Source organism: Temnothorax americanus, unplaced genomic scaffold (genome assembly GCF_048541705.1).
Source record: "Temnothorax americanus isolate GAGA-0224 unplaced genomic scaffold, ASM4854170v1 Scaffold25, whole genome shotgun sequence".
NCBI classification, from domain to species: domain Eukaryota; kingdom Metazoa; phylum Arthropoda; class Insecta; order Hymenoptera; family Formicidae; genus Temnothorax; species Temnothorax americanus.
The window spans coordinates 40,296-59,023 of record NW_027509391.1 but is presented as its reverse complement, the minus strand read 5'-3'; the positions used below and the strand labels follow the sequence as shown (position 1 = coordinate 59,023).

Sequence of the window (18,728 nt, the reverse complement as noted above, 5' to 3'; positions counted from 1 at the left end):
TAAGAAAAGCCAGTAATAAACAGACGGATAAATAGATGGCTTTATTTTATACTTTGAAATATAAATAAGATTTGAGATATAAATCACTTCATCTTTTAATAATATCATATATATATTATACTACTTACATATATTACTATATTTAGTGCATGCAAATATATTACTTCATGTTTCAAAGACAACTTTTGCATTTATCTCTATTTGGAGAATGTATTATAGAAAATATTATCAATTTTTATTTAATTCAAAAATATCAAAGAAAACAATGAAAATTGACATATATGTAATATATCTCGTCCGCGCGAGTAAAATATGTTGTAAAAGAAACCATGGCACCCGAGTAGGTTTAACGTCACAAAACTTTTGTGCTCTTATATTTAATCCTATTGAGATAAAAAATCAAATATAAAATAAAATTCTATTATTCTTGTTTCTATAAACAAATGAAAAAGAATAGGTCTAATGTTATTAAATAAAAAGTAAGAACATATTCAGTGTAACTCGTACAATATAACCGAACAATAAAAAACAAAAATACAGCAAATAATATATAGGATGAAAAAGACGGGAATGTGTGTGTGTGAAAGAAAGAAGAGGGAAAAGAGACTGAAGGATCTGATTTCACGTAGCGAGACGCATAAAATGATGTTTTTAAACAAAATCGAGCGGATGTAGTCGATGATGAATAGCTGAAAGATACCCAAACGAGATGCTCTCTAGTTGGCGAGTATAAAGCTTCAGGCGGAAGTAGGTGAACCGAGAGCGAAAGGGGTTGAGTGAAGCTGGAAGAGAAAAATCTGGCAAGTGTGTCTTTATGTACCTACAAGTTTCGAGCGTATACGTAAACGGGCGAGGCGAGCACATCCATTCGACGCCGCGAAATCTGGGTCATTCCGTACAGGCGCGAAGTAATGGCGCGGTAGAAAAAGCACTCACGAGAGTCACGAGCCCGTGCGAATGTACGAAAAGGGCCTTTTGTGCGGAATATCGTGCGTTCCATTCGCGCCCGCAGAACCGACTTTCTTCGAAATGTCAATGATGCCGCCGAAAGGCCTCCCTTCTTCAACCCTCATCGCCTTTCTTTTACGGACTTTAATGCGACGTGCAATTAAAATGTAAAAAAATATTTTTAGCCCGAGGGATTCCGATTACACACACACGCAAACGCATATATGTATATATGTATATTCCGGTGTCTAATTATTTCAAAGATGCTGTTAATACTTAACGAATGGAAGTCGAGCAGATTTTATTATATATATCAGAAAATGTTGCTCCGCTACATTGAAACGTATAGATAGATTGCACCGGTCCGATTCAAATATACACATAATAGCCAGATGTGGTATTGAATTGAATTATTAAACTATCAAATTCAAAGGTAATATTCAATACCCTCTATTTTTATTTCTCACTTGGCTATCATTCAGTTGGAAGTGATTGATAATAGATGATAAAAATTGAAAAATGCGCGAGTGTAAATGCAAAAGTGCGATGAAAATGACGATCAGATTACGCGGCTGCAGATTACATCACCAAGTTGCAAGCAACTTTCTTCGACGATATTACAGACCGAGCTCACGTATGCTCGGTTCTCCTTTCAAAGGACCGGAATTCGAGCCTTAGTAGTTCGAGTGGATGCATGAAGGGAAACTAATACAGGATTTTGGCGAAATTAAATTTCGTTGAGGAATAAAGGCATATTCTATTCTACTTGTAACGGAGTCCGCGTTGATGCGCGCGTATAACGATCTGTGTGCAATATTTATCCGCGTATATTATGATACGGAGTATGCATTAATGCACGAGGTACAGGAAAATTCCTCGCGGTGTTATCGATTCCGCATACAAAGTAGAAGTAATTTGCATGGAGATATATGTTCCTCGGCTTCCTATACTCTGATTTCGGTCGGCGCGATCTAACTCGACGTATACACGCGAAACGGGCGTTTAATAACTTGACGATCGACTACCACGAAGACGGCAATGGATTCGAGAGTTGCTTCAGAAGTTACCAAACAAATCGTACATTTTTGCAACGTGTTCCACTTAACCAAACAAACAAAGAGGCTTTAATAATTAATTATTGTTCCGAAGATTAACGGAATTTTTCGGATTATGAGGTTTCATTTATTAAACTGTTACCTTAAAATTTATAGTAAAACATTTATATAGATAATAAATAATTTATAATTAGTCGATTGTTTGTTTTTCAATACGCGCTTAAGCATGTTTGTCCATTGCCAATGTTATATTAAAAAATCTTAGATTTCTTGTATATCTGATAGTGGAGTTTCAAATTCGCTATATAATGTGCCACAACAAGTATCAATTGCTATATTTTTTTAAATAGACTCATAAATGAGATTTTTGATGTGTATTTCTTTTGTATTTTTTAAATCTGCTAAAATATGTATCGGAATGAACGATGAATGCGCTCGAAAACGTTATAACTAGCACGTGTATGCTGTAGGCAATGTAACATTTACTATATAATTCAGAAACAAATAATTTTCAGACCCCATGTTCCTTTTGTTTTTATGTGATTACAGCATGCTCTTATATTAAAGTTTCACTCTTAATGATTAATGACTTCTTAACGCAATTTCTGTCGTAAATGCGCATTGACAGATATGACAGGACTTGATAATAAAATTAGAAATCAATGGATACTTACATAGTTACTCTCTGCGGTTCTTCGATATCGATGTCAATTTCATCACTCGTTGCCTCCGTCACCGAGCTAGTCTGCGAGGTGAAGAGGCTTCCCCTGCCAACCGGAAACACGCTAATCAAACCACGGGCTCGCGGATCTCGTTCTTTTGATATGACGAGATTGCTCCAGAGAAGACTCTCTTTAAGCAGATGCTGACGTATGTCTGTCAGAGTAACTTTTGTAAATCGTTGCTTGTATGTACGATTTCATAAGAATTACTTAAATATAACAACGATCACATATTTAAATTGTGAATTTTACCAAAGTCTTACATTAATCACGCACACAGCGCTCGCATGATATTACAACTTTTCGAAAATACATTGCGCTTGACAAGTATATATTAAATAATTAATTTTTAATATTTATCATGACGCATTCTCCTCGAAATTATTATTAAATGTGTCTAGTGATTATTTGGCACTTTCGATGCTTAATGCACCTCAGAACTTTCGGCTTCTATATACGCAGCGCATGACTTCTGAGAGTCTTTCTCCAGAGCAATTTGCTAAATATGCATCCCTTGACAACAAAGAGAAATACCGTTGAGAGTTATGTCAGTACAAATAAGAAATAGCTAAACCAAGAATTTACATTCTGTTTCGAAGCTGTGTACATTAGAACGGTACCGCAGGTATAAATTCCGAACTCAAATCGATCAAATGCAGATTACAGAGAATACTTTGTTTTACGCAATATATTGCGATTTATAAAGATCTTATGTGCGCAAGAGTTTCTAGTTACGTTTAATTTAGATAATGATGAGTTAATAGGACATATAATGTAGCAGTCAATAGTTTCAATTGTTTCTTCAACAGATCGCCAATTGCAGATATGTTTCCGAAATTTGTGATGCTTCATGGACAAATTATGTATGAATACCATCTGTGATACCTTCCATCAACTTTCGAACACATGGATAATTGATGCGCTCGAAAACTAATGAAATATCATTTGATATCTTCCATCCATACATATCAATATGTAATATGTCGATAATATGTCTCGTTAAATTACCGTTATTGTCAGTGTTATTTGAAATATCGCGAGATAAATTTTTAATCTGATATCTTCAATTAATTCTCGAACATTGATGTCGACATAACTAATGATATACAAACACACATATTTGTATATTAATATACAAAGTGATATTTACCTACATATAATCTGTGAATATGAAGAATCGCAAATTTTCACTTTATGAATGATCTATACTAGCATCGAATCGTTTATATTGCGAGTGTGGTGTAGATTAAAATTTTCAACATATCGAAGGTAGGATGATACATATTGAAACGTAATGTATAAAATAAACCAAAGCAAATTTTATTTTGCTCGAAATTTAATTATATATTAGATTTATAATACTTTCTGCTAAAACCGTTAGTATCCAAATAAATATTGATTTTAGCGGAAGATCAATTAGTTTTTAAATTATCGAATAAGAAACAAGCAAGCAATTTTTAGGAAAGATTAACTGTTTGAATGCTGTTCGATTGAAATGATGCGTCACTTGAAAAAGTTTACGTAAGTTTCAAACGATAATCGTATAATAAAAAATCCCCGACGCATCAACGAATATATCCTCTTTGAGGAGCAATTACTCGCACACCGCATTTAGGCAGTCACCGGGAGACCTCGATAAACTTTTCACTCGATGCCATTCGACGGGCACTCAGAAATAAACTCGCTAATTTCATGGTACCCAGTTTCGTGTCCTCACCGTCGCATTTATCGAGTTGAAAGGCGAATCTTCCACTCGAAGAAATGGGCAGAGATTCATTCGTTAAAGGTGACGATGTGAAACTCCTCGCGCTATTACGATGCGAACTTTGTACACGAAATTAATACATTGTAGTGCAATGTAACGCGAACGAGGCTGATTGGATTGAAATAATTTTCTTTGAAGTTATTTTGGATATTATAATTTTCTCCACCGACAATATTTGAGAGGCAGGAATACCATATGTATTAACTTTATACACAAATTATTTTAATTTCATTACGCGCAAAAATTTTTCTATTTCTTATTTATTTTTCTGGAAATTATTTTATTTTTAGTTGTGTCACAAATGTAGAGGGTACTTCACTTCTCTTATATTTCTTCACAAATTGTTTTTTTTTTTTTTGGAGTTGATTTTTCGTTAACGAAATGTTGAGCTACTAAATTAAAGAAAAAAACTTTTTATAAGCTCAACTTTAACGAATAATTTTTGCTAAAGAAAAATCGACTCTAAATTAGTCAAAGTATCTGTTAAACATATAATATGCGAGAAGTGACATCCTTACAATTACGGATTTGTATATCTGCAATGATTGTTCCCAGTATTAATCATAAAATAATATCCCAACACATCTCTCTCTCTCTCTCTCTCTCTCTCTCTCTCTCTCTCTCTCTCTCTCTCTCTCTATTCTGATTAAACGTACAAATTTATTATCACTCACCGATTGTCGCGTCTGGCGCGATTCGGCGTGCCCATCTTGGGCTCCTCCATATAAAAAACTACGTCCCCCTCGTTTTCGAGACGCTGATTGTCGTTCTGGCCGGTCCCGGCACCGGCCGATATACCGCCCGATATTGTAACGGGCGGCAGGGCCGATTGTGGTTGCTGCTGGACGTCCATCCGGTTCCGTGACTTCCGCCTCTTCAGCACACTCGCCTTCTTTGCCACCTGGATCATCAGAGACTGAACCCCCGGTGCCCTCCCATTACAACACACATCGAACACAACATGCACTATCCCTACTGGCCAGACATTCGGCCCCTTTCTCTCTCTCTCTCTCACTCTCTCTTTCTCTCTCTCTCTCTCTTTCTATCTCTCTTAAAACGATGAGCCCCATCGTCGTCATCATCGACATCATTCGGAAGACGTGATGCAAAAGCAACGATCTCTCCCGTGGGACGTTCGGAACGAAAGCTTTCTGCGAGAAATTACGTTGATCGCGAGATGACGTCGTTTATAGCATTCTCTCAATGCGAAAACGAGTCGATATGATCTACACATCGTGAAATTCCCGGAGGTATAGATATATCGAGCATGTTACACACAAAGTGCACATCAAACTTCTTCTTTCGTTCTTGGGACATTACTTTGTAAACACAAGACGTTCTTCGGTCAAACTATGCTAATAGTATAAATGAAAATGTTTTACCCGGACAAAATACACATTTTACTCGGGGGAAAATGTGTGTTTTTTTTTAATATATTCGTGTAAACATTCTAAAATTTATTATTTTCTTGACGTTAAAAGAATTTTAAGCGTCTCTTGACCTTCCAAGATCTTTGTTTTAATACCGTACATCTTTCGTACAGAGAGAGAATTGTCAAGCCGCACGACCGACGTAAATTCTCATTTTTGTGTCACGAATTTGCGAGCGAGATTTCAAGTCCTCCTGAAAGCTAACAATAAGATGCGGAGACAAGGAGTAACGTGTAGACGTACACAACATACATTATGCAGCTAGAAACGTTGTATGTAATTCAGGCTCATGCAGGCTACAAAATATCTCTTAAGTAAGATAAAGTTGCTTTTATATCACGTGACACTAATCGCTATCTTTAGAGAGAAAGAATACATAGAGTGCAAGAATATATAAGCTAGAAATATAAAGACGCAAACATGATCAAATAGACGATACTGGTTATACTGTTTATAAGCAAGCTTTAAAAAGCTTACGCAAAGCTTCGTTCGTTCGAAAAGAAATAACTTGTATGTACGAACGCACAGATAGATCGTTTCGTTCGTTAAAAAAAGGAAAAAAACAAAAAATTCAGTAGTATCTTGTTCGTCTTAGTTGTTATTTGTAGTTTCGACATTAAAAAGGAAACATCGAGCAAAAGGAAATGTCTCGAATAAATAAAAGATCGTGTAATATTGCAGTTAAAAAGGCGTAATGGTTTCATAAAAGTTATTCTTATTATTCTTTTCTCGCTTGATAATCCGAAAATCTTCGGCAATGACGAATATTCAGATCCATACTCTCGGCGTAAATTTAAACCTCGAGACATAACACAATTTTCTCATTTTTTTTTAGTAATAACGAAATTTGATGGATTGCCGCATCAGTTCCTTTTCAGCTGTTGCTCATAAAGAAACGGTAAAAAGTTTTGATCCTAAACTTTTTTGTGATCCTGTCCGGAGTAATGTATATAACAAATGAAAATAAAGTAAAAATATTCTTTAATAAATAATTTGTTGATAAAGATAAGAAAAGTAAGAGTTATTTTTGAATATTATTTGAATAACAATTTCGTTAAATTCATGCTACATTCTGAGAGTTAAACGTAACCACGGTGGATATAATTGTTCAAAGGCTCATTGTCAGACTTAAAATTGACCATCTTCGTCAGAACTAAACATGCGGCGAGAGAATAGGGTTCTTGTGATAGCGTTGAATATATCTTTCAATATGCGTATATTTTACATTCAGCAGACACGGTGAGTACAGTGATCCCGACTTACATAATATAAAAGATAGGACGTTTTACATCGTGTAACAGAACCGTGTAAAGAAATGTGATAAAAAGTTTAGAAAAAAATAAACATGCAAAAGAGAGTACAAATGAAAATAAATATAAACCATTTACATACCATCTTCTTTACACAAATCAACTGAAATATATTTAAGATATATTTTATCATCGTGTGTTAAATCATCACTGAACGTTCTTACTATCTCAAATATTGTAAAATCGGGGCTTGCGCGTGTTACGCGGTACCTGCGCGGTTTTGAGAGAAATGGAGTTTGAAAATTTTGGCAGCAGATGCAAAATGGAGATACCGTTCCTACGAATATGTGACCGCTTCGTGTTAATCGAGCGTACGCGAAATGTGCCGATATATAGACTAATTTATCCCGTTCAATTTTTTTGCAAACCTTCTTGTTAAAGATTTGAATTTACCATCAAAATGACGCTGTAATAGTTATGAAAATATGTTTCAAACGTGTACTTTGTACATACATTTCCCATTAACCGAGCAATTATTATGACGTTTGGATACTTGATATATAAGGTCATGGATACAAAAATACAATAGATATACCGACGATAATAATCACAAGCAAAATGAAAATCAAACACATCCCCGAAAAATCGAGCGCTATTCTAAAAATACCGGCAAAACGTTATTTGATCCGTGTTCAAAAGCAATTTATTTAAGGATGACAACTATTGGAGTTTTCAAGCGATAATGTTTGAAATATAAATTTAATTTAAAAAAAAAGGAATATTACGAAGATAGAAACGCTACTGATAAAATTCGTTGACTGACTTTTCATGGAATTGTATCTACGTAACACGATGAGCCAGTCAATACTATTCAAACGACAACGTTTGCAATTTACATATATGGTAACCGTAAAAAATAAAGAAACATAAAGTTATAAAGCCCGAATGCGTGACTATACAAATGCAAAAAGTTTGCTGACTGGCATTTCATGGAACGACGATAATTTCATGTTAAAAAAGACTACATTTAAAAAGAAATGTAACATAAATGTGTAACATATCCTAATGGATATCTGCATACATTTCATGTGCTCAGCATTCCAACTAATAAACGATATACTATTAAAACTATAGGGTATATACATATTCAAAGGGTAAAACCAATCCAATAACAAACATTTTGTTAAAAATGAATTGTCTGCGATACGAACTATAATGAAACCAAATTGAACTAACGAAAAACGAAAGCGCAACTTTCATTATCTCATATGTAAGGGGGGATAATGTACAGAAGCCTCTAGCGCAATTTAATTGCATAAACACACGTATGTGACTAGCAACAAACAAAATCGTTCGGATTTCGGCAATAAATAACGGCACATTAAGAACATCGAGCAAAAGATTCGCATTCTCCCCTTGCATCCATCCACTGCCAAATTATCATCGGATAAATAAGAATATAAAAGTACACGGCCGTTATAATTATCGCTATTACACGATACTAGGATTTACTAGAGTGTTAATAATTAGCGAAAAATAATATTATACGGCGGAACTCCCTCGCGAATCTCATTATTATGCGTTCTCTTGGGTCTTATACTGTGTAAAGGTAAATATTTATCTTTAATTTTATTTGGTAAAAATAATAATCTAATTTTTTTAACAACCTGGTATATTTCAGTATATTTAAGATAATTTATAAATACTAATATATTATTTACTTATATGAATTAAAATATTAATTAAAAACGTATATATACCAATTATAACAAATTAAAGAAGTTTCGTATTTTTGATCAAGAATGAAAGATCTCTATCGCATTGAGATTCGCTTACTTATCAAATTTTGATTTGAGAAACGTAAGCCCAATATATTTGCTATATATTCACTTTTAATGAAATGTTCAATAATTTATAGCCTATTGGTTATTAGTTTTAAGGAATAATTTTATCGCCTTGTGTGCTATTATTTTTTCGAGTTGTTTCATACTTATTTGCGTGGCAGATCGACACCAGGCAAATTTGATTTCTCGTAATCCGCTTAGAGCACAACGATTAAGTCAACCCTTGCGACTCGACGGTATTAGTCGACAATCTGGTCGCGCGTGGAAATGCAATCGCGTAAAAGGTAAAAGACGAGAGATCTTGGTAGCAATTAACTTGGATATGATATCACGGGTAATTCCAGATCCATTAGCGTGCTCGGCTGCGCCTCGGATCGACCGAATCGCAGACAAAATTACATGGGAGGGGGGAGAGGAGGAAAGGGAAAGAGATACGCGCGCGCGTTTTTCATTACAATTACGAGATTCGCGACGGATTAGCGCGGCACAGTAATCGCTCGCGGCACGGTTAAAACGTCCAAAAACATTGTGTAAGCAGCTAAGAACATCAACAGTCAACAGCTAAATACGTCAACGGCTATACTGCGCTCCGATCTTCGTTAAACCCGCAAACGGAAAACGTTACCTTGCCCAGAGGTGTCGAGGGTTGGCCAGCCGGCGCCGGGTCCTTGATGTAGATATTCCACGTAGCGACACTGTTGATGGCCTTATCGGAGGCATAACACCTCCACAGACACTGTATCAACATTGCGGCAGCTGGTATTTGCCGATTAAAGTGCTTCTGCCGTTGCTTCTGCTGTACTTTCAGCGCGAAGCCAGAACCTAGAATACCCTGTAAAAGAAATGGGAAAACACTTACGAGGCATGATAACAGTCACGCGCTTAATTGTTTGGATTTCTTATCGAGGGACAGACGCAGACGGTCCACCACAAATACAAAAATTCAAGTCCGGATTCTTTGGTCAATATTTCCCTTACAAAAATGTTATGGAACTTGCTTACGAGTTACAAATAAGTCCAAAATAGTTTTCTTGACAATTAAAATTTAGAAAGAAACAAATAGAGATAATATTTAGATAATATTATTATAGATTTAAAATAAATTTAGAGATTTTTTTTTAGAATAAACAAATGTGTGTGTGTGCGTGTGTGTGTGTGTGTGTGTGTGTGTGTGTGTGTGTGTGTGTGTGTGTGTGTGTGTGTGTGTGTGTGTGTGTGTGTGTGTGTGTGTGTGTGTGTGTGTGTGTGTGTGTGTGTGTGTGTGTGTGTGTGTGTGTGTGTGTGTGTGTGTGTGTGTGTGTGTGTGTGTGTGGGAGTGTGTGTGTGTGTGTGTGTGTGTGGATTATATTTCTTATAATTACTTGAGTTTAAATAAATTTTGATAAAATTCATTCGAGATTTGATTACAAAGATGTACAAAATGAAATAGCATATTGTAAATGTCATCTTCTAAAAATGTGATTAAATGTCCTTTTTATATTGATCGCTTAATCTTATTAATCTGTATATAAAAGTATTAAAATAATCTAAAAAGTTAACATCTTTTTTACCGAAATGTCAGAATAAAATATAACTTATCTTATAAGCTTTTGCTTTTTTGATTATTTTAGTTTGATATTTTTATATGCAAAATGATTAGAGAAATCGAATTATGTAAAAAGAGCATATAATTCCATTTTTTTTTAAATATTTATATTAATTTCTCATAAAAACGTTTAGAAAAGAATTGATTGTATGTTATATTTCTCCAAAAACGTGAAATTTTTATTTAAAAAATGCTTTTTTCTAAAATAAAAAGTGATGTTAATAATAAACTGCAATTTTTGGAATGGCATATTAAAATAATCCATTCTATATAATATTGACAGTTGAAAACTTATGATGAATGACTTATGTCTTCGTGTAAATATCTTTGTTCGGGAAAAAAATTTATTCAATATATTAATTAAAGAATCTACAAACTATAGGGAAAATAACTATAATAATAAGTATGAGATATTCTGTATGTTACAAAACAAGAGGAAAAATATTTTTTATGATAACATACTCACAGCTGGAAGTGCGAAAAAGGATATGGCGAACACACTGAAACACGAGGCTACTATTTTTCCCATCCATGTTTGCGGGACTGTATCACCGTAACCTATCGTCGTTACTGTGATCTGCAATACCAAAAAGCATCAAATACTCCTGATGTGCACGGGATTATTTTGTACGCACAATGTCGCATTCCTAATGATACTGAGTCTAGCCCGAAAAATTTTGCCGTACAAACTGTCGACATTTACTTTACTATAAAGAGTTTAACTCACGAAATACAATTAGTTAATTCTATTAATTAGCACATATTACACTCCAATATGTAAGTAATTTGTGTGCTGTCTGCGTGAACGATGCTGCAGTTCCAACTTATGCAATGCAAACATCGGTACCTATCGATATTTGTTGAAATATACCTACTGTTATCACAATAATTTATGAATCGATTGTTTCCGCGATCATTATCGTACTTGAATTTTTTCATAATTTTTCGATGTTATCGCCAATTAATTACCGTATCCGTTTTTTAAGTTGTATCCGCTTTCTTTCACAGAATTAATTTAATTGATTGCATTTTATTCCCACTTTTAAATTCTCTAATTGTTAAATTGTGTATATTTTTTTAATACTTGTGATGATTTGGAAAGAATTAGTTCCAAAATCTGTCCAGATATAAAAACATTTTGTTTATCTTTATCATGGACATAAATACACATGTATAACAAATGATTCAAGTTTGACGAAAGATGATCAACGGTGTTAATAATTAGAGAATATAGTTCGTTAAAATAATTAAAGATAAACTCACCACTCCCCACCAAAGCGCATCGGCGTAACTCGAGAAATCCGTCTTGCCGTCGGGTCCAACTTCATCTTTCTCGGCAAGGTATACGAAATAGCTGCTGAAAATAAGGCCTAGGAACCCAATGTACAGCGTTGTAATCAGCTCCTGTTAAATAAGAAAAATAAAAATATATTTTGCAATTATTAACACCAAAATTTCCTAAATGTATGTAATGTATATGTTAGAGTCCCCCTCTAATAAGAGTCGCGACATCTTGAGTTTCGGCGGTAAATATGCATATTAGGTCAAACCTCACCGATGACCTTGACCTTGACATATGTTGTCAAGGTCACCCTCCTGAGTGACCTTCAGAAGGTTTTAGCCGGCGGTCATTGTTTATTAAAAAGTTATAAACAAAAAAAGTTTGAAAAATATAGCAGATATTTTGAGTATTGGAAAGTATAAATGACTAATATTACGTTTTTTTTTAAAGCAGAGAATACTTTATTTCACGAGAAAGTCGCTGCTTTACCAAAACACAACATTTAAAGCAGTAAATTGTTGATAAATTGAAATTTTTTTGTTAAAGCAGAGAATACTATATTTTGCGAAAAAATCGCTGCTTTACCAAAACACAACATTTAAAGCAGTAAATCGTACCTATGTAGGTTAGTGACGCGCTTTAAAAGGATTTAAGTATTTAAAGCGCGTCAACTAACCTATATATGCACCTATATATGCTATATTTTCCAAATTTTTTTTGTTAATAACTTTTTAACGAATAGCGAATAGCGAGCGACGGCTAAAACCTTCTGAAGGTCACTCGTGGTCATGACCTTGACAACATATATCAAGGTCATTGAAATCGGTGAGGTCGCCAAACTTTTTTTTGTTAATAACTTTTTAATAAACAATGACCGCCGGCTAAAACCTTCTGAAGGTCACTCAGGAGGGTGACCTTGACAACATATGTCAAGGTCAAAGTCATCGGTGAGGTTTGACCTAATATGCATATTTACCGACTCTTTTATTAAAGGGACTCTAATATATGTTATAAATATAAAAATATAGAAATTGTTATTTCCATCACGGTTGCGTGCACAGATACACTTGCTTAGAGATGGTTAAAATCACTGCTAAAGAGTCTATTTCTTGTACTACAATTGGTCGATATACCTGACGATGTATGTAAACCACCGAACCCAGAAGCCGCCACGTGCCGCCTTGACGATCGACATGAAGCATTCGTAGAATTTGCAAAAACCGAATGCCTCTGATGGCAGAAGTGGCAAATACCTGACCGTTGCTTCCTACCGACAGGACTACCATGGACGCTACTACGACGATTAAATCTTAAAAAAAGAAATGAGACAAGTGCGATCAATACAAGAGAGTACATATAATCGCGCTAGATTCGAACGTAATACATGTTGATGTTATAAACGGGGCGTAATTTGCCCACATCGCATCGATCAGAATACATACACGCGCGCGCGCGCGCGCGAGCGTGCGTGTGTGTATATGTATAAAATAAATGATACACTCACTCATACTCACACTCTTACATAAAATATATACACACACACACACATTTATTCTAATATATAAGTATATTAAAAAAATATTTTTGGATATTGATTAAGTATGTATTAGGTGTGGATTAAGTACGTATATATAATCGGCTGCAGACGATAAAAGCAAAGTGCGTAATCCGATTAATGCCTCGTTCGACGTTACCATTTATCTACAAAATTCGTCGACGATGCACACACACACACACACACGTTGTTGTCGATTAAAAACAGTTCTCTTTCCATCCGCGCTCTACGAAATTGCCGGAATAATAGATGTAATTCCAGTCGCATTTCCTGGTCTGTTAATAATAATGGTCCACTTCCTACGTTGCTACATTACTTTTATGGGCAAAATGAAATGAAATAGAGTATATTAATAATCGAGAATACAGGGAAATAACCCATGTTCTCGATTATTTGAGACAACTTTTGGAGAAGAGGAATGCGTGGATAATCAAAAAACATAGATAGAAGATCTAGTCAGTACTATTTACCACGCGGTTTGCAATAAACACGTAAAATCGGCTCGAAAATACAACTGCTTTACTCAAATTGCAAATGTACACGAATACGCGACTGTTAGACTACGGAGAAATTTACATGGTAAAAATCTTGTTCTAACAATTGTTCTGCATAATCTGCGAGCAATTGAACACGTACATTATACAATATGCATGTAGAAATTTTGAAATTTAATAATTTGAGCAGTAATCTATAGTTTTCAGATAATATTAAAAAAAATACGCTCGGTTTTTGTTTTCGCTGTTAAGCTTCCAATCGCGTATTTGCCATCAAGTAGGTAATTACAAAGTTTGCAAAATAGATGCCAGGTAATCAATTTTAGGCGAGTCTTCAATTAAGGAAGGAATTTTCTCGCGAACCGTTCGCATGTATTTTATTTATAGAACGCGTCCAACAGAACGATGGCTGCGACACAAAACGCTCGCAACCTTGATTTTAGCAAAATGGATTCGCTATTAGGGGATCAGAGCTTAATATTATATATAATTGGCCGATATTAGCGGCAGTCACAAACGATCCTATGCAAGCGATCCGAAACAAAGAGATGATTGTCACGATCCTATTTTGCGCCGATCGATCAGACAATGCAAATATCAGATTAATTTTGGCTGTGTCGCGTTTTAGTCATGTCGCGACTTGCCGTTAGGAGAAAACAAACTCACCTATGATACAAATCGGTTTCCGTATGAATCGCAGCCGTCCACAGCAGCCCATATACTTTGATCTGCAGCCTGCGCTCCATAGTCGAACCAGGTATTCGACTCCAAAGAATACCACGAGACATATTTCCTGAACAATAATGAAGTGTAATTGATTTCTTGGTCTTTTAACTTGATACTTTGAATGCATAGGACCCTAGTACAAGCTAGACCTGATACAATCAATAATTTTTTGAAAAAAGATTAAAATTAAAATTACAAAATAAAGTTCTTACATGCATGTACGAGGTTTAATTTTCGAGAAAAATATCTTTAAAAATTAAAAAATTAATGACATACTCCAGAATTAATAATATGGCCTGAAAACTTTTTGAAATATAGATGGCGTTAATGAACTTTGTATCAAGCATAACGTAACATACATATATGTATAACAGAGAGAGAGAGAGAGAGAGAGAGAGAGAGAGAGAGAGAGAGAGAGAGAGAGAGAGAGAGAGAGAGAGAGATTTTAAAATTTTTCTTTCTATTTATGTATATCCATTTATCTTTTTCTCTTTATAAATTAAAGACACATTCTATTATTATTATTATTAACGATAAATCTATATTTTATATAAAAATATATCTAGAATAAGGTTTATACGTGATTTCGACCGGAAGGGATTGAATGGCGCTAGTATGGTCGATAATTTGACGGTTTAATTATCCAACCTCGATGGGAGGAAAATGTGGCGGAATAGTTCTATAGATTAATATGGACATTAGCAAATCATCTTTAAAATAAATATCAAGAGACACGGTAGTGTCTCGCGCCAAGTACGCGCGAAGCGAGACGCACCGTGACTCTTTTACGCGAACGCATGAGTTGCGAGTATCCGAGATTTTGAGATCTCAATAACGAGTGAACGGATCAACTTCTAAGTAGGTTCGATCGATAGCTTGGGGTTTGATTTATAAATAAGAGTCTTTTTTTTTGTTACGTGCCCTACGAGCGAAGATATTGCAATGCAAAAACCAAATGTGGAAAATTTTTTTTTAAGAAACGTCCACGTCGGACAAAAATGGCGGCTGGTGTGTCACTTTCCCATTTTTGACACGAGAGTGCACTCGTGCACTGTCGCAGTGCGTGACAGTTTTTTACAACCTAGAAAAGGATAAGTGTAAGTGTGTGATAGTCGTGACCGTTGCCCCGTCGTGACAGATAGTGAAATATATATAAGTATTGACCGTAAAGAGCTGATGCCGAGAGATCTTTAAGAAGGAAGGTGTATCTACAAAATCGTACAAACACGTACGTATATGCTGCCTTGTAAAAGTTGTCAAACTGTATGTTTACGCGAGCGTTACTTCTGTAGTAACTTACGATAATTTATGCCGGGATTACGATGAATTTAACGTAACGGGACGCGACGGACGCGAAGTAACGTAACGTGAACTTAAGAAATTACGATCGCCGTAATTTAAAGATAACCTTAATCTTAACCTTCTATTCATACCAAGCTGTCAAATCATTTCTGAAATGCACGCTGCTTCACGTTACGGCGATCGTAATTTCTTAAGTTCACGTTACGTTACTTCGCGTCCGTCGCGTCCCGTTACGTTAAATTCATCGTAATCCCGGCATTACTCGTTTACGCGGGATGAATTATCATAAGTTGCTACAGAATCTCCATTTACGTGGAGGAATTATCGTATAAGTTACTACGGAAGTAAAACGCTCGCGCAAACATAGTATACGTGACAGATTGTGTGTGTGTGTGTGTGTGTGTGTGTGTGTGTGTGTGTGTGTGTGTGTGTGTGTGTGTGTGTGTGTGTGTGTGTGTGTGTGTGTGTGTGTGTGTGTGTGTGTGTGTGTGTGTGTGTGTGTGTATGTGTGTGTGTGTTACTTCTGTAGTAACTTACGATAATTTACTCGTTTACGCGGAGTAAATTATCGTAAGTTACTACAAAATCCCGTTTACGCGAAGGAATTATCGTAAGTTACTACAGAAGTAACGTTCGCGTAAACGTAGTGTGTGTGTGTGTGTGTGTGTGTGTGTGTGTGTGTGTGTGTGTGTGTAATTAAAATTATTTATATTTATATTATACATGTATATAATTTATTTAGTATTTATAGGATGATCTCTCGGCAGCAGGACGAGAAAAGCGGAAAAGCGACAACAATATTTCGATAGATTCGATAGATCGTATGGATGACATGCCCTTTTTAGAAGAGGATGTAGGCCAGTCATATTAGACATCGAACCTTCCAATTACTCTTTTCAGGTTCCAACTACCATGAATCGCTTTAATTTAAGGTGCTGTAAGTGGGATTAATTTTGCTTCGCATAATTAATGCGCATTAAAATGTTATTAACAATATTATCAACAAAAAACGCAATTTTTTTTATTTTTTCTCAAATATCTCGAAAACTAAGCAAGATAGGGTAATTAATTATACGTACCTTTTTTGTAGAGCGTAAAATTATCTACAATAATGATCTGAACAACATTTATCGTCAAGTCAGTCGTTTAGCTTGCACGCGCCGTCAAAGTCCGAGACTCGGATCTCGAAAACCCTCGATTTCATCGTTTTTTTGATGTTGCGTCGGTGATTTTTTTCAGTCATTTAAAATGGAATTAAAAATTTCCAAAAAATCACACATTATCTGAGAACTACAAAGAATACTTTTCAGGGTGTAACCGATTTTTTAGACCCTTTTTCTTTAGTTTGTTCTATGTAAGCAAAAAATTTTGATTTTTTGGATTACTCTTAATTTTTTGCTGTTTTCAGACCTTAGAATTTATTTGAGACAAATTTTATCGTATGCATCTTGTTGTGGACGAAATTTGCAAGAAAAAAGGACCCTTGTATTTTCTTCGTACGACGAACGCTGATTTTTTTATTCACGCGCAAAGTTATCTAATATTGCGCATAGGTCGGATAACGCTTGTTTTACACTAAAATAATTATTTTTTATTAAAATTTACGTAATTTTTCGCATTATTATTGAACCATATTGCAAAGCCGTTTTCAACACATTTTCTCATGTTTACTTATTTATTAACAAATTGTTTATTTAAAAATTATTATAAACAATTAGAAAAACATGTTATAATCGTTGTACTCGTCGTCTCATATCAACTCGAAAAATGTTTTTGAAAAATTTATTTATATTATTTATAACATTTTTATTCAAACATACAGGCAGTGCACCTTTGACTATTTTCCACACCACCTCTGAGGTAAAGTCAATGGTGCGTTTTTTTCCTTAAAAAAAACCCCCCGAATTTACTGAAAAACGTACGACTTTTTGACGATCTTGAGGCAAATGTTAATATTCATCAACATCTGCGTGTTGGATAATTTTAGTATCCAAGAAATGTCAAAATAATTATCACATAGAAAGGACATATATTCAATGCTTGTGGATTAGGCCTACAGGGAAAACCACAAAAAACGCACCATTGCATTGGCTCAGAGATGGTGCGAAAAATAATCAAAAGATGCACTGCATGTTTGAATAAAAATGTTATAAATAACATGAATAAATTTTTTAAAAACATTTTTTGAGTTGAAATAAGACGACGAGTACAACAAATATAACATGTTTTTCTAATTGTTTATAATAATTTTTAAATAAACAATTTGTTAATAATTAAGTAAACATGAGAGACGGTGTTAAAAACGGCTTTGCACGATGGTTCAATAATAATGCGAAAAATTACGTAAATTTTAATAAAAAATAATTATTTTATTGTAAAACAAGCGTTATCCGACCTATGCGCAATATTAGATAACTTTGCGCGTGAATAAAAAAATCAGCGTTCGTCGTACGAAGAAAATACAAGGGTCCTTTTTTGTTGCAAATTTCGTCCACAACAAGATGCATACGATAAAATTCGTCTCAAATAAATTTTAAGGCCTGAAAACAGCGAAAAACTAAGAGTAGTCCAAAAAATCAAAATTTTTTGCTTACATAGCTACAAACTAAAGAAAAAAGGTCTAAAAAATCGGTTACACCCTGAAAAGTATTCTTTGTAGTTCTCAGATGATGTGTGTTTTTTGGGGAATTTTTAATTTTATTTTAAATGACTGAAAAAAATCACCGACGCAACATCAAAAACTGATGAAATCGAGGGTTTTCGAGATCCG

The 18,728-nt window shown here is 34.8% G+C and overlaps 1 protein-coding gene across 7 annotated transcripts in view; it reads right to left on the bottom strand.

The window, feature by feature from the left end:
* Window positions 1–18,728, bottom strand: part of Kcnq (KCNQ potassium channel) — a 53,138-nt gene that overhangs the window by 13,170 nt on the left and 21,240 nt on the right. For 3 of the 7 annotated variants that reach the window (XM_077408751.1, XM_077408743.1, XM_077408744.1), the window contains 8 exons: window positions 14,597–14,723; window positions 13,015–13,190; window positions 11,863–12,003; window positions 11,066–11,176; window positions 9,640–9,846; window positions 7,313–7,333; window positions 5,165–5,406; window positions 2,678–2,788 (listed from right to left, as the gene is read on the bottom strand). In XM_077408751.1, coding sequence (XP_077264877.1) covers window positions 2,678–2,788; window positions 5,165–5,406; window positions 7,313–7,333; window positions 9,640–9,846; window positions 11,066–11,176; window positions 11,863–12,003; window positions 13,015–13,190; window positions 14,597–14,723 — 1,136 coding nt within the window. The remainder of the gene's footprint in view (window positions 1–2,677; window positions 2,789–5,164; window positions 5,407–7,312; window positions 7,334–9,639; window positions 9,847–11,065; window positions 11,177–11,862; window positions 12,004–13,014; window positions 13,191–14,596; window positions 14,724–18,728) is intronic. The other 4 variants (XM_077408746.1, XM_077408745.1, XM_077408749.1 and 1 more) reach the window with 4 other exon arrangements.